The sequence below is a fragment of the Mastigoproctus giganteus genome, chromosome 7 (genome assembly GCF_048544385.1).
Source record: "Mastigoproctus giganteus isolate SK-2022 chromosome 7, ASM4854438v1, whole genome shotgun sequence".
Classification (NCBI taxonomy): domain Eukaryota; kingdom Metazoa; phylum Arthropoda; class Arachnida; order Uropygi; family Thelyphonidae; genus Mastigoproctus; species Mastigoproctus giganteus.
In genome coordinates, this window is record NC_143581.1 from 191284911 (window position 1) to 191300334 (window position 15424).

The following is a 15424-nucleotide window of genomic DNA, read 5'->3' on the forward strand; positions in this document are numbered from 1 at the left end:
CAGAAATTCCTCAAAAATGATACTGCTACTATCCACAGTAGAACTATACCATAATTTAGATTTAGCATTAGTATCTATAGCTATAATCAGATTACTGTTACCTATATTGGCCACTAAGTTCACTAAATGTTGAAGTGACTCATCAATATCATGATTGGAGGACAATAAATTGAAGCCAAATTAAAGGATATAACTCCCACATTAATATAAACACAAGTAGCACATTGAGTACACATGCCAGATAACACAGTCACCTCTAAATCAGGATTATTAATTATAACAGCAGTTTTCGGCTTCATAGTGCTTGTATGAATAACTTTAGAAGACACTGGGAAAGCCAGTCACCTTATAACTATTAGCAAAAACACCCACATATGGTTTTTTGTAGGCACGGTATATTCATCTTATTCTCAAACATGTAAATCGATAATTCGTCCATCACAACTCTTGACCTATGTCTATTTAATTGCAACATAGAGATCATAACATTACTACTATTAGAAACACCAGATTGATTAACGTTATGTCCATTAGCCATTAACAATCCTCGTACTTGCTAACTCCAATGCTCTGACATATTCAGGACAATTAGTATCTCTTACTGAATGTTGACACTCCCTTCCTCTCCGTTTACAGTTTATACGGTTTGGAGGAAAATCCTTGTGTTAGCAATCAACAAAGACAAGACCCTCTTGCCCACAGTGTGCACAGGTCACAGATTTATGTGTACAGAAATTAGCAGAATGACAGTAACCAAGACATTTGAAACACCTATTTAAAACAGTAAATTTTCTAAATTTATGTGAGGAATATCCATTGTAAATTCTGTCATTCTCTAACAGGTGTCTATATAAATTTGGTTCAAAACCAATCACCCAATTAGTAACTTTAACCTTAGCTGCAGAATTGAATCTGAAAGTAACTCTGTTGTTAACCTCTTCCCCAGTGAAACCAAAATCCTTTAAATTCTTATAGAACAAATCATCAACAATGGCTTCCTTTTAAATATCCTTAGGCACATCATACACAAGCAACGTAGGATTGGTGAGCTTTAGCTTATCACACTTTATACCCTTTCCCGTAATAAGTTCAGATTCAGTAATTCTGTTCAAATCATTAGAATTGATAGTTTCAATTAAAAACACCTTTATTTCTCATTAATCTCATATTTCTTACTTTAATATCTTTCAGATCTTTCAAAATATTCACCACTATATTTTTAACCTCTTGACTGGTAGCAAAATTAGCATCATTCTCAGGTCTCAAAATTATGGTATTGTCTTGTCTCACCAATTTTATTCTCTCCCCCTTACTTCCTTAGCCTTAGAACCCTGTTCAAAGTTTTGTTCTACCATTTCCTCATGTACTCCATGCACTTTAACCTTATCTGCATACGACATTTGTTGATTGAACTGCAGGTTCTGCTCACTCCCACGACACAAATGACTGTGAGTAATGCTCACCATAATGACTTGCTCTACCCCTGACCTTATCTGCGTAATTTCCGTGCTGCTCCACCATATTAGATAAAACAGGTTGCCATCTAACAATGCCATCAAAAAGTGTAACAAATACTTCCATTTCTTCTACCTTTGTTTTTAACCTTTCATTGTCAATAACCAGTGCAGTTGATATTGTATCCATATCCACCCATACATCCAGTAAACAGTTGGTCACCTCCTTAGTAACCTTATTATTTTCACCAGTCATGTAATCTGTTAATTTTTTCTTCAATTTGGTCATAAACTCATATATTGTAGATACATCAGAATAACTCTGTCTCTGCTCATGTATGCTTGCCACGATAATCTCTCTCTCACACGTTAATGCCTGTGCTTCTCCTCCCTGATTCCAAGAAAAAACTGTCAATATCATTCGTGATATCTTCTGACTGAATATCTGGAAAATCCATAATCGTTAGGATTATTTAATAAAACACTTGACAGATCAGAAACCACATCCATATCCTCAAACTGCATCCCTTGTTCAATAGTGTGCATTACATTAACTACATTTTCAACACTACCACCACCACCACCCCATGTCTGTGTAAGAGAGCCAGCATTTACAGCAACTGCAGAATGCATATGTTCACTAAAAGCACTCTTTCCACCACCACTACTTGCTGTATTACTTGTCTTGACATTTTTACCCTTGACTGTTTTATCAGTAACCTTCTTTACAGGCTCAGTGTTATACAGCTTAGAAACTTTTGAAGGAAGGGGGTGGGAAGCACCAATCTCCTCTTCCTTCCGCCCACCTCTACTAACTTTCTTACTATAAGATCTACCTTCCGTGTCTTTTAACAATCAGTACAGAAGAACACAGATATAAGTTACTCGTAAATAAGCTGTAATTCAGAACAAAACCAACCTTGTATTGAACGATCCTCATTTCACTCAATAGACCTTAAACATTTCTAACAAAGCACTGTTACCATCAATAATCTGCAGGATAAACTGATAATCCAAATTATTCACACAAAACAGCTATTTCTATTTCTAAACCTCACAAGAACAGTAACAGAACTTTTCACACAGTTCAGCACTATTTCTCTCAAGATCCACGGTACTATTACAGATCAACTTGTAGCTACTGTAGGCATCGGTACTTTTCATCGCTCTGTAACTTTCCCATGCTGTCTTTTTCTGCTCTATTAGACTGGTCAACTCTGTATTCATCCATACCGGCCACCTCCTCCTCATGCAATATTTTTTGAATGGTATATCATTCGTGGATTCTGTGATTTTTGCTCAAAAGATATTCCATAATTCAAGTGTATTAGCCCTCCATGTAAAATCTGCCCAGTTAATAGATGCCATTTAATGCCTTAAACTGCCATAGCCCCCCTCTTCTGAAATTAAAACCTTTGTCTTTACCTTTAACTACTGCAAAATCTTTCTTCATCTTCCAATTAGTGATCACTTGATTACTACTTGTCAGTGGCATCATCTGATTTGTGAGTAACAATGAGGTCAAGAATATCCCTAGTATTTTCTTTAACATGCTGGTATAAATAATAATCATCTAGTTTATTTAAATATTTTGTTCCCCATTTTGAGTTTCCCTCCTACTTATTCAATTAGAGGTAGATTGAAGTCACTCATAAGTTAATTACTTATGCTTGCCCATTTCATCTGCATATAGAGAGACTCATTATATTCTTCACAATCTTCTGGTCTGTAGATTACTCTCACCCTCATTATACCATTTCTTAAGCTAACTCATATCACATGGATTCTATGCTGACAGATGTAACTTCTGACTCAGCCAGCTCTTTTTGCACTCAGGCTGCTTTTAATAACAAGCATAACCCCTTCTGCCTTTCCTAAATACGTTATACATACCATTGTGGAGCTCATTATCCCCAATTTCTGGGTGACACCACGTTTCTGTTAGCCCTATTATGTCAGCACATTAGTTGTTGTCTTAACCAGGAGTTAGAATTCAGCCATTTTATTAACCCTCCTGACATTACTGTTAACACAATTAAGAATAAGTATTTTTTCTATAGTTTACTACCCTGACACATCCCTTGAAGTTATTTAGACTTAATTCCCTAGCTTTATCTTTCCACTCATTGAAATGTTGCTACTCTCAGAGCATCTTGCTAACATCAGCTATTGCAGCAACAAACAAGAATTCTTGAGTTGAGTGTAAACATTACTTTGACCCATTATCATCACATAAATGAGGTTCTATATTATCCTTCTCTGCCCTTAACTAGCAGTTTCCCTGAATCCTTAAAGTATTCTCAGTGATACTGGCAAAAATCCTAGCACCACCTTTATTCAAACAAATACCATCTTGACAAAATAGATTCCTTCTACCTACAAGTGCGGGCCATACTGATAAAAATTTCCTCACTAGAGCTTTGCAAATTCTTGAGTCCCCATTATCTTTTCTGGGCAGAATTTCAGACACATGCACATTCTGACCTAACTTGTGGAATTTTTTAGCATGGTTCTATATTTTTTTCATCACATAAATGAGGTTCTATATTATCCTTCTCTCCCCTTAACTAGCAGTTTCCCTGAATCCTTAAAGTATTCTCAGTGATACTGGCAAAAATCCTAGCACCACCTTTATTCAAACAAATACCATCTTGACAAAATAGATTCCTTCTACCTACAAGTGCGGGCCATACTGATAAAAATTTCCTCACTAGAGCTTTGCAAATTCTTGAGGCCCCATTATCTTTTCTGGGCAGAATTTCAGAAACATGCACATTCTGACCTAACTTGTGGAATTTTTTAGCATGGTTCTATATTTTTTTCCCAACAAATGGTCAGGTCATGTTCATTTAATGTCATTAATCCTCACATGAATAAAAATGCTCTTTCTACCCAGCTTAAAATCTGGCAGTCTGTTGGAAACGTCATTAATTGTTGCTCCTGGCAAACACACCCTGGTTCTGGTGCACCTATCTTTATTATACAAAATGTTACTCATTTTCCTGACAATATGGTTTCCCAATAAAACTAAATCTCCTTCAACCAAAGCAGTATGCACTTGACTATTCTTTTCTGGGACCCGAAACGGGGGTGCATCGCTTGGCAGTTCATGAGGTACTCGAGTCCCTTGCAAGCTTCTAGTTACATTTTTTCTAGGGCAAGTTTCCTCATTGATTCAAGTTCTTCTCATACTGCACCAAGTTCTAATTTGAAATCAGTACACTCCTTACATCAGGTACAAGTGAAAGAATCATCAGTTGAGCTTGGTTTATCTACTAGACTGACCTTAGAATACATGCTATACAATCAATGAACCCATGACTCACACCAGAAACGCCCACAGGCATTTCAGCGTGAGTCGTGATGTCCTTGGACTTTGTATAGTAGGCAGATCTTGTAACAACCATTATTTAGGTAAAATATATTCCAGGATTTAAATTAACAAAGTATCACATAAATTAAACTATATACCAAAACTTTATCCACTTATGAAGTTAAAATTAAGCTACCAAGCTTACCAGAAGGAATTTAACTTAGCAGAAGTACTTTAGAAAAGTTAAGGATTAAATTTACAAAATACTATAGAAATTAATTTGACAAAATTGCTGAAAAAATTTACTTAATTACTGAAATAAGATTTAAAAATGACAGAATAAAATTTATGTTAATCCCCTTCAGTTAGCATGCTGGAGCCATTTAAACACGTCTACTCAGGCATATCAAAGAGTTAACAAGTCAAAGATTTCAAGGGATTAGTGAAGCTGGAAGAATAATAGAGAACAATTGAAAAGCGGAGATACCAAATTTCTAAGTCTCTGACAGGGAATATCAGAGTGGACATATGCACAAGTACCACCTTTGAAGTGATAGGAATCGTACAGTGAATAATTAGGATTGAGATAAGCAGTGGTTGAACTAACCGATAATTGGGATTCTTTCAGAAGTAAATGAGGCTTGGCAGTCTGTAAGTGGAAATGGACATCACTGAGATTGGAACTGAGACCACGTATATTTGTGACATGAATCAGGAAGTGTTTGGGAGGTTTAGATCTTTTTGCAGATAAGTTTGTTTTACTAGTTTGACTATTTGTGATGTAGTAAGGAAATGTGGGGAGGGCATGATATATGAGGTAATGAAATTTTTGGAAACAGCTTAATATACTCAGCTATTTGACATAACATGGCCTCAACAATACTCTCCCTCATATACACTATTTTGACTTCCTCCAGTCACTATTTGGCAAAGTAGAGGCAGTGAGATTGTGCACTAGTTGATCTGGATGCTTCCTAGAGAGTTACTAATAGGTTCAGTTCAGTGCACTGTCTAGTGGCAGACCTGCAAACACTGTTTTAGAGCTGTACCCTCAAAATGTAAGGAAGATTGGATCTTGCCATGATGCCCACCATAATCTCAAAAGACATCAATCATACTGCACAATAGAAGAGATAGGGATTTGCCAGAGTTTTGCCCTGGGGACTAAACATGGGTTTCGCCACTTCAAGCCTCTAATAAGCAAGGTGGTATTGCACTGGTTGATGATAGTCATTAACTAATTAGTGTAACCTGGTAACATAGAGGGGTGGCATTCCTCTGTGTGGTGTGAATCTACACTTTGCCCCCTGCTTAAGTTGGTATAGGTGCCTCCGTAGCTAGTTGGGAAGGAGCAGCAGTGCGTAGCACATGCTTCTTGATTAGACCGGGGTTCGAGCCCGTCACCACTAAATACGGAGGATGCGGAAAGGTCAGGGAATGACCACCGCATATCCCGGAGCAATATGGCCTTAGTTGCTAATGCTCCTAAAAACCAAATAACAAACAAACAAACAAAACATTAAGTTGGTATACACTGGGGTGATCATCTCCAGTATACTATGTGCCGTATTTCAAGACTTACACACATGGGTTATACATACGGTTGATAATAGTCCACCGTCATGAAGGTGTTAGCAGAGGATTTGGCTGTTGTAGAACGACTGGACTTCACTGAAATTCGGTTCACTTAACTCACCACTTGGCACCTCCTTAGCCAGGTGGACAGGAGCAGCAGTGCATAGCACACGCTTCTTAGACCAGGGTTCGAGCCTGTTACCACCAAATATGGAGGATGTGGAAAGGTCAGGGAATGACCACCGCATATCCCCCCGTAGCAATATGGCCTTAGTTACTAATGCTCCTAAAAACTAAACAACAACTCGCCGCTTAACTCAAGTGCCACCTGAATATCAGTTCCATCAGCATTTTAGACTCCCAAGTAGCAAGTCTAGCTTGTCATCCCTGAGACAATTGTCGGTGACAACCTCAAGGACCAAAGTTACCCAAGTGAATCGCCAAGCAATGTATGGAAGAAAAACTTCCATTTTTAAACTTAAGAACTATTACATTTACCTTAACTTCTAGAATTGGGCCACATGAAAATCTTCATGTAATCCTATTGGTATTATTATTTTTTTGGCTGGTGTAGCAAAAGCAATGTGGTGCTTTGTTGCTCCTAATAGCTGATATTAATAATACTAAATGGCAATGATTTCATCCAGTACAGGTAGTCCTCTATTTACAATGTTTCTGTTTAGGTTATTTTGCTGCAACATAAATATTTATAACAGTTTCCTATATGAGTCACAAGTTCTCACTGTAAATGGAATTATGAAAATTTAAGAATGTGCCAGAACTATTTTTGTTCGCATAGAGAGACACTGGATTCAAATCACTCTAATATAGTCCTACAAGTGTAGAAAATTACCATCAATTATAATTACTTATAAAAGTACACTGGTGAACTTCACAGGAAGCAATCTCTTTAGCAGTGAAATTAGAAGCATGAGAAAATTGTGAAGGTTTCTCATGAGGCTAATTACTTCAGAGGTACATATCTGCAAACTTACTCCATAATACTGTATCTTCATGAATATATCATTTGTTGTATAACTGCAGACAATCTGAATACTACTATATATGTAATTTTTTTAATATTCAGCATTTAAAACTTTGTCATACTGTCCAAATCTAAGTTGAATAAAAGTTTAATAATTAGATAAATAAAATGGCTATGAGCTAAGTGCAAGTTAATGTTACAAGATAAAAAATTCTATTAATTTCAAAACAACTAACTGTTAGCTGTTTCATGGCAACATTAAAAAAAATAATTAACATTTGTTTTGTGATTTTAGTTTGCTAAACTTACTAAGGTAGGTCCTCAGTATTTTAATTATTATTTTGTATTTATAGAGATTCCAAAGAACTTCAAAGTTGGATAGACACCATAAACTTTGTAGCTGCTAGTTTATCTGCACCACCTCTAGCTAGTGCCGTTGGATCACAGAAAAAATTCCAGAGGCCCCTTTTACCAGTTACGCATACAAAGCTAAATTTTGTAAGCTAAAGCAGATTCTGGGTTTTTTACCCCCTTTTTTACTACTTAGAATGTATTCTAGAAGAAATGTGTATGTAATACATAATAGAATATTCTCACAATGGAATATACATTATTTGCCATATTCATTTCTTAAAACTTGGTTATTCCTAATTTATTTGTTTTAATAGATCAAGGTAATTCTAGAAGCATTTGAATATTTTTATTCATTTATTTCTTGTGATGGATGTTTAAACAGTATATGAGATTAACGCTTTTAATCATTAAAAACATGTAAATATAACAAGTGCAGTCACACACTGTGTTATGCATGGAAGTTTTGTTTTTAGTATACTTTTAAATTATATTATCACAATGCAAAAGTCACATTTTATCCATTATGATGGTGTGTGTGTGTGTGTGTGTGTGTGTGCGCGTGCGCGTGCGCGTGTGCACGCGCACAAACATTATATAGATAAAACATGCATATTCTCTTCCTTCTTGACATTATGACGGTTTTGCCACTTTTTGTCTGTTTAGATAGGTCTGGATCTGAATGCCATTGGAGACTGAAGGAATTCTTAAAGGTTTCTTTAATTGAAACTGTAGTTAGCAGAACTCAGCTAGAGTATGTAAGGGCCCCCCCCATGAGTTATTTCTGAGATTTTTCAGCCCAATTAACATGGATGCCCATGAATATACATACACACTTGTACAGACATAATATGCTACATATAATAATCAGTATTAGGTAGCCAAAACGTTCATGTAGATCTACAATTACTTGTTTGAATCAGTTAGTGTCAAAGATCTATAAATCTTGAGAAGGAAGTAAGCAGTTGCATTTTTTGGGTTTTGATATTTGTGCAGCATTTGATTCTGTTTGGATAAAGCACTTACTATATCTCTTAACCAGTTATTATTTAATTAGCGGATCCTTGTTGGCCTGCCTAGAATCAGTTTTGTCAAGTCATAATTCGACTTTTTTAATTCACAGAGCTGAATTATTCATTCTATCATCTCTATTGGTTTGCCTCAGGGGGCACTCTCTCAGCCATTTTATTTCCTGCTATTCTGATTCCTTTCTTGAGGTAGATGGTATGATTATGTAAGCATACCATCAGCATTTAGCTTACTCAATACATTCAAAGCCATAAATGCTTCAGTCAGATATCCTTGCAGGTGCTTAGTTTCCAGACACTGCAGTTTGCAGAATTGAAGTCTTTCTTATTAAGAGTACCCTTTTGTTCCTCTTACTAATCTCATTGCTCTTCTCTGCACCTGTTCCAATAGGTTCATGTCCTTCCTAAAATGAGGCTTTTAGACTTGCATGCAGTGTTCAAGATATAACCTGTGTCCTTATACAATGGGATAATCACTTATTTAACTGATAGCAAATTCCTGTATATCACTGACAAAACCCTATGAGCTCTCCTAGCAGCCTGTCTGCACTTCTCAGAGAACTTCATGTCTGACTGCACAATTAATACCAGGTCTTTTTCATTCTCTGCTACCTTGAGTATGGTATAACACAGTCGGTATGTTATTTAATGATTACTGTTACCCATATACAGTACCTTGCCTTTGTCAGTGTTAATCTTTAATTGCCCCTTCTCAGCTCATCTACCCTATTTCTGTAAATCTTGTTGCAGTTATCATACCATGATTACTGTCATTAACCACCCTGCCAACCTTTATAACATCTGACAACTTAGATGTTAAGCCTGATATGCCTTTAGCAGTAACATTTAATAAACACTGAACCTCAGGGACTCCACTAATAACATTAGTCCAAGAAGAAAAGTGCTCATTGATAACTACTCTCTATGTGCTGTATTTAAAGGTATCTGAAATACAGCATATAGAGATCACTTATTGGTATCTGTCCTGCTCAACCTTCATTTTATTCATAGCAGGAACTTGTCCCTAATGCCATTCTATTCCAATTTTTATAGTAGTCTTTTATGTACAACAGTATCATATGTTTTCTTAAATCTAAGTATATGTTATCAGAATTATTTTTTTTTGCATTCACTTCCTTTGTTACTGCGGCACCTCCATAGCCAGGTGGGCAGCACCAGCAGTGCATAGCACATGCTTCTTGATTAGACTGGGGTCCGAGCCCATGACCACCAAATACGGAGGATGCGGAAAGGTCAGGAAATGACCACTGCAGTTCCCGGAGCAATATGGCCTTAGTTGCTAATGCTCCTAAAAACTAAATAACAAACAACAAACTTTGTTACTGCATCATAATATCCAATCAGATTGATTAGACAGATCCCTTAAAATATCCATGCTTTGACTGATGTTATTGCATTCCTGTCTAGATGGTTCTGCATTACTTCTTTGACTAGTGTCACCATTATTTTCTCTGGAAAAGAAGTCAACCTGACAGGTCTGTAATTACTCACTTTGCCCTTTGATCCCCTTTGTGAATTAGGATGTATTTGCGCATCTCCAGTTCATAGGGACTCCCCTGGATCAAAATGCTGTCTTAATTATGGCTAAAGGTTTGCTTATCTTCCTTTGCTGCCTCTCTTAATGTAATTAGCATAATATGGTATCATCTGCCACTCAGGAGAGGAGTGGGTTCAATCCTTGTTGATGACTGGAGGAATATTTATAATGCCCTGTGTACACACAATTCTGCAGATGCAAAATTATACTTCATGGATATTTTTGTATCTGTAGAACAGTTTTGGTGCTGTTGAATTATAGTTATTTGTAATAATAAATAATATCATAGTGACCAGGTTTTCCCATGGAAGCTTAGTCAGCACAAAACACAACTTGCTACTCATTTGGAAAGGTCAGGGTTTATTTCCTGTTGATGACTGGAAAAATTTCTAAAGACCTCTCTCAATCAAGTCTGTAGTTAGCTGAGCTTAGTAAGAGGGATTAGAGTTTCTTTTTATATGTTTTTCAGTCCACACAACATATATATTGGCCTTTGAATACACAAATACATGATATGAATTCTATAGAGAAATGCATGATATTTGTATGAGTGTCAAACTACTGTGTTAAATATTTAAATAATAATTTTAATTTTTTTTGAATGTCATAGTGGCACTGAATAGGTATAATAAATTTTGAGTCATGGTTATGAATAAAAGTCTAATATTTTCAGTAGTGCAGTCAGGGTGCAGTGATAGCACATGGAGAATCTGCCAGTGATCTATAAGAACTTTGCTGATAAGAGACAAAGCAGTGATATTCCATTATCATGGCTGCCAACTCTTCAGATTTACAGTTGTGAATCTTCAGATGTGACATTGCTTTTTGACTCCTTTTCCATCTCATCGTCCTAACATAATTTTCTATATTTTTCACAGAAAAAATTATAAAACTATGACTTTACCATTAAATTTTGAACCTTTAAAAATTTCTGTTAATTCTTGCTTAATTCCATTTTTGGTCTCTAGTTAACAAATTGGCTGTTAGATGTGCTAATCTACATATTTTACATACCATTACATATTACATAGCCATTACCATCACATATTAGATGCACTAGTCTATATATTTTACATACCATTAAGTGCAATGCACAGATTTGCATAAAATATGTGGAATGCACTTATTGGTATGTTACATATCACAGAGTATAAGTTTTACTCTGCAATGTCACCACCCCCCCATACAAAAACATATTTGTTTTTGTATAGGTGGTAGTGATATCAAAGGTAAATTTGATTTAACAGTCTCCGTTAACAAGATGCCAAAGAAATACAACGTAATATTTAAAACAATATATACCCAAATTTTTGTGTATTGCATTTAATGAGATGTTTTGGTTAATCATGTTATGTGCACTATTAACAGCTCATTGGTCACATTGGGATGTTTAAAGTACATATGTCTGTACAGGGGAGTTCAAAGATGTAGTTGTGATAGAAAGATGAATTTTTTTTTTTTTTTGTTTGATCTCTTAATCTCTATAGCAAGCGCACAAATTTTGGGTTTGATATGACAATCAATTTTTTTTTTTTTTTTTTTTCCTATTGTTGAATGAAGTAAAGTATCACAATGGATAAAGTGGAATACAGATCAGTGATTTGGTTCCTTTTTCTGTAAGAGAAAACATCCAAAACAATCTACAAAGAAATGGTTGCTGTTTGTGGACAACATTGTCCAGGTTACAGTGTTGTTGCTTATTGGTATAAACAATTCAAATGTGGAAGAACCTCAGTGCATGATGAAGAAATCCCAGGATGCACAGCAATTGCTGTAACAGAAGAGAGCTTTGCAAAAATTTAGGCATTAATCCTAGATCACACTAATTCAGATATATAAATGTCCTAAAAAAATGAAAGAACTCTGCTGAAAAATGTCATATTTCATCATCTAAACAGATTAAAATTATTGATTTTATATAAATGAATGTACAAGTATATGTTTTAAGCAAAAATAAAATGTTTAAGATATGTATGTACACTTTTTTATGATTCCCCGCTTTAACTATATTTTTGATTAAATGACCAACTACTGGTCCTGATCACATCGGATAAAAGGGCTTCTACCATACATACATTTTTTCTTATATACACTGGTGTGTTCAAAGAAAGTGCATCACCTACGAATTCGCATTTCTAACCCTTTTTCATGATGGTATGTCACATTAATGACTAGCATCACAAATAGAAATATAAACAAAAGATATTTATTAATAGTTAAGGCAAAGCTAAGTAATATTTGACAGGTGCTCTCAAAATATTCCAAAATGAAAATTTTCAACATTTATACAACAGTTTTGATAAACATGACAATAATGGCTGAAATGTTATCAGAAGCCCTCAATTTGCTTCAGTTTATCATTTTAAATAGAAAACAAAATGAAAAGTTCACTAGGTGCAAACTGATATTTAGTTGAACTGCCTCTGGCCTTGATGACAGCAGCACACTATAGAGGCATTGACAAGATCAATTTCTGAAGATAATCAACTGATAGTTCGTGGTTCCAAAATTCTGGCAACTGCAGATTCCACACGATGCCAAAGTTCTCTATACAATTCAGGTCTGGGCTGTTTCCTGGCCAGCTAAAAGTTTAAATGGACCCTTCTTCCAACCATTTTTTCACCTGTAACAAATGTAAACACATTACTGTTGAACCTCTAATGCAGAAATAAAGCTAAAGTAACTACAGAAGTGCCTACTTACACTTTTCGCCCAATGACAAGGAGCAGAGTCGTCCTGAAAGATGCAGTTACTTGCCGGGTTGCAATGGTCTGTAATGGTTGGCAGCAGTTTGCCTTCCAATATAGCTAGGTATCCATTGGCATTTACAGAACCTTTTATAAACTGCAGGTGACCTACTCCGTGATATGAAATGCACCCCCATATCATTTGGCTGGTAGGGAATTTCCTGTAGACGCCATGCAGTCTGTATGCTATTCTTCACCACATCTATAGCGAATTGTTTGTCTCTCATCAGAGCCATGCAGGTTGAATTTCTTCTCATCTGAGAAAATAACTGACTTCCACTGCTCTGGGGTCCATTTGACATGCTCCTTACACCAAATTAATCGGGCCTTTTTATTTTTGTGTGAGGAGGGGCTTCTTCTTAAGATGACAGGCTACAAGTCCATTTTTGAATTGGCATCTTCTGACTGTTACTGCACTTGCTACCACTCTTATATGTTTTTTCCATTCTTTTTGCAGCTCAGATGAAGAAGCTTTACTGTTTTTAAGGCATAAGTGCTTCAAAACGTGATCCTGTTTTGGCGTAGAGACTCGTTTGCAGCATCCGGTTCCTTTTTTCCTATCAGCAAAACCATTATTCTTGAGTTTGGAAAGAAATCTACTCACTGTCGTTAGGCGCCTCCGTAGCCAGGTGGGAAGGAGCAGCAGTGCGTAGCACACGCTTCTTGATTAGACCGGGGTTCGAGCCCGTCACCACCAAATACGGAGGATGTGGAAAGGTCAGGGAATGACCACCGCATATCCCGGAGCAATATGGCCTTAGTTGCTAATGCTCCTAAAAACCAAACAACAACTCACTGTCGACTGATTATAAGACACTCTATAAGCAATATGACGGGAAGAACTTCCTTCCTCATGTAAAGCAACAATAGCACGCTTTCTTCATGGCATGAACTGCACGTAACTCGCCATCCTGACACAAGCAAGGAATGACTGCAGCTCTTGCAGAGCATGCTTATATAGCTGAAAGTAACAGCCGATGAAATATTACATCGTCACCTATGCATGTCAATCTTATCTGATGCAATCTGTAAGAAATATTGCCATATACTTAACGTTATTCTGACAACAATTACAATTTTAAGGGGTGATGCACTTTCTTTGAATACCAGTGTATTTATCAAAATATTTCTCTCATTTTGTCTCATATTTTTCTCATTTGGTCCATGAGTGTAGGTTTGTGTGTAGGCAGTCCATTTTGGCAGTATCATCATTGAAATTAATCTAACAATGAAAGTTTAAATTTTATTATGATATATAGAATTTTTTTGACCAGTAATCAGAAATTGTTTTGAAGTCTGATTAATCCCATTCACATTAGCATTCCAAGAAAACATTCATTCTCTTATGAATCACTTATCATTCTACTTATGCAGACATCATTTATACAAAATGTTATGTGGGGGGGCGTATTGACTGAAATACATATCAGTTTATTTCAACAATAATAAGATTTGTTATCTCTTCAGTTACTAATAGCCTAAAAAATCATGTGTGCTTTATGTGCTCTTCATATAAAGACTATCTCACACTCTAGTCCTTGTAAAATCAAATTGCTTTGCATGAACACTGATAGCTCTCTCTCAGTTAATGCTATCTGAATCGCTGAGTTGGTAGATTCATCAGGATCAAGGCAAAACGTTATAACACTCTTGATAGTCACAAGCACAGTATCCATTCTGGACACACTGATAGTAATGGTTTCAGTCTGTAGTAAAAATGTTGTATCTTGAAATGAAGCTTCTTCATGATCAGAACCTGAATTATAATTAATGGCATGAACATCGTTAAACTAAGAGTAGATTGTTCTCCTTTAATTTTTTAGAATGCCCTTCATCTAATAATTCTGAATTAGTACTAACAAAATATTTTTCTGATGAACAATTATTAAAAATGTTATTTCCAAAACAGTCATCATTTGATAAATATTCATCCAAAAGTTTTGCTGTTTTTCTTCATAAGTTTCATAATTACATTGCACCATACAACTTCAGACATTGTGATCAACTGAAGAAATCAATATAAGAAATGTAAACACAAATGTTTAAACTAACTGTGACAGTGCAAGGTATCTCTCACAAAAAAAAAAAAAAAAAAACAAGGAAATGTAATTTTTTCCCATAAGGTTCAGGCACCATAATAACAAAAAAAAAAAAAAAAAAAAAAAATGGTGGCTCTAGGGATTGATTTTGTTCTTTAACATTATAGCAGTCAAAGGGTTAAAATTTAAAACAGCAACTTATATTATTTTAAAAAAATGAAATAATCTAATCACAGAATGGAAAATAAACACAGTTAAGTCTAATTTTATGTGTTTCAGGGAGGGGTATCACTCCTAATGGAGACTTAATTTTCTTAATTAGTTAATCTTTGTTTGATGTAATCAGACACAAAAAAAAAACTGGATTGAGTTAT

General features: G+C 35.6%; 1 protein-coding gene across 1 annotated transcript in view; it reads left to right on the forward strand.

The window, feature by feature from the left end:
- The window catches only part of LOC150083497 (uncharacterized), a 656046-nt gene that overhangs the window by 626491 nt on the left and 14131 nt on the right, over positions 1-15424 (forward strand). Inside the window, exon 12 of the mRNA XM_090377318.1 lies at positions 7681-7825. Within this exon, the coding sequence (XP_090233444.1) occupies positions 7681-7825 (145 nt within the window). The remainder of the gene's footprint in view (positions 1-7680; positions 7826-15424) is intronic.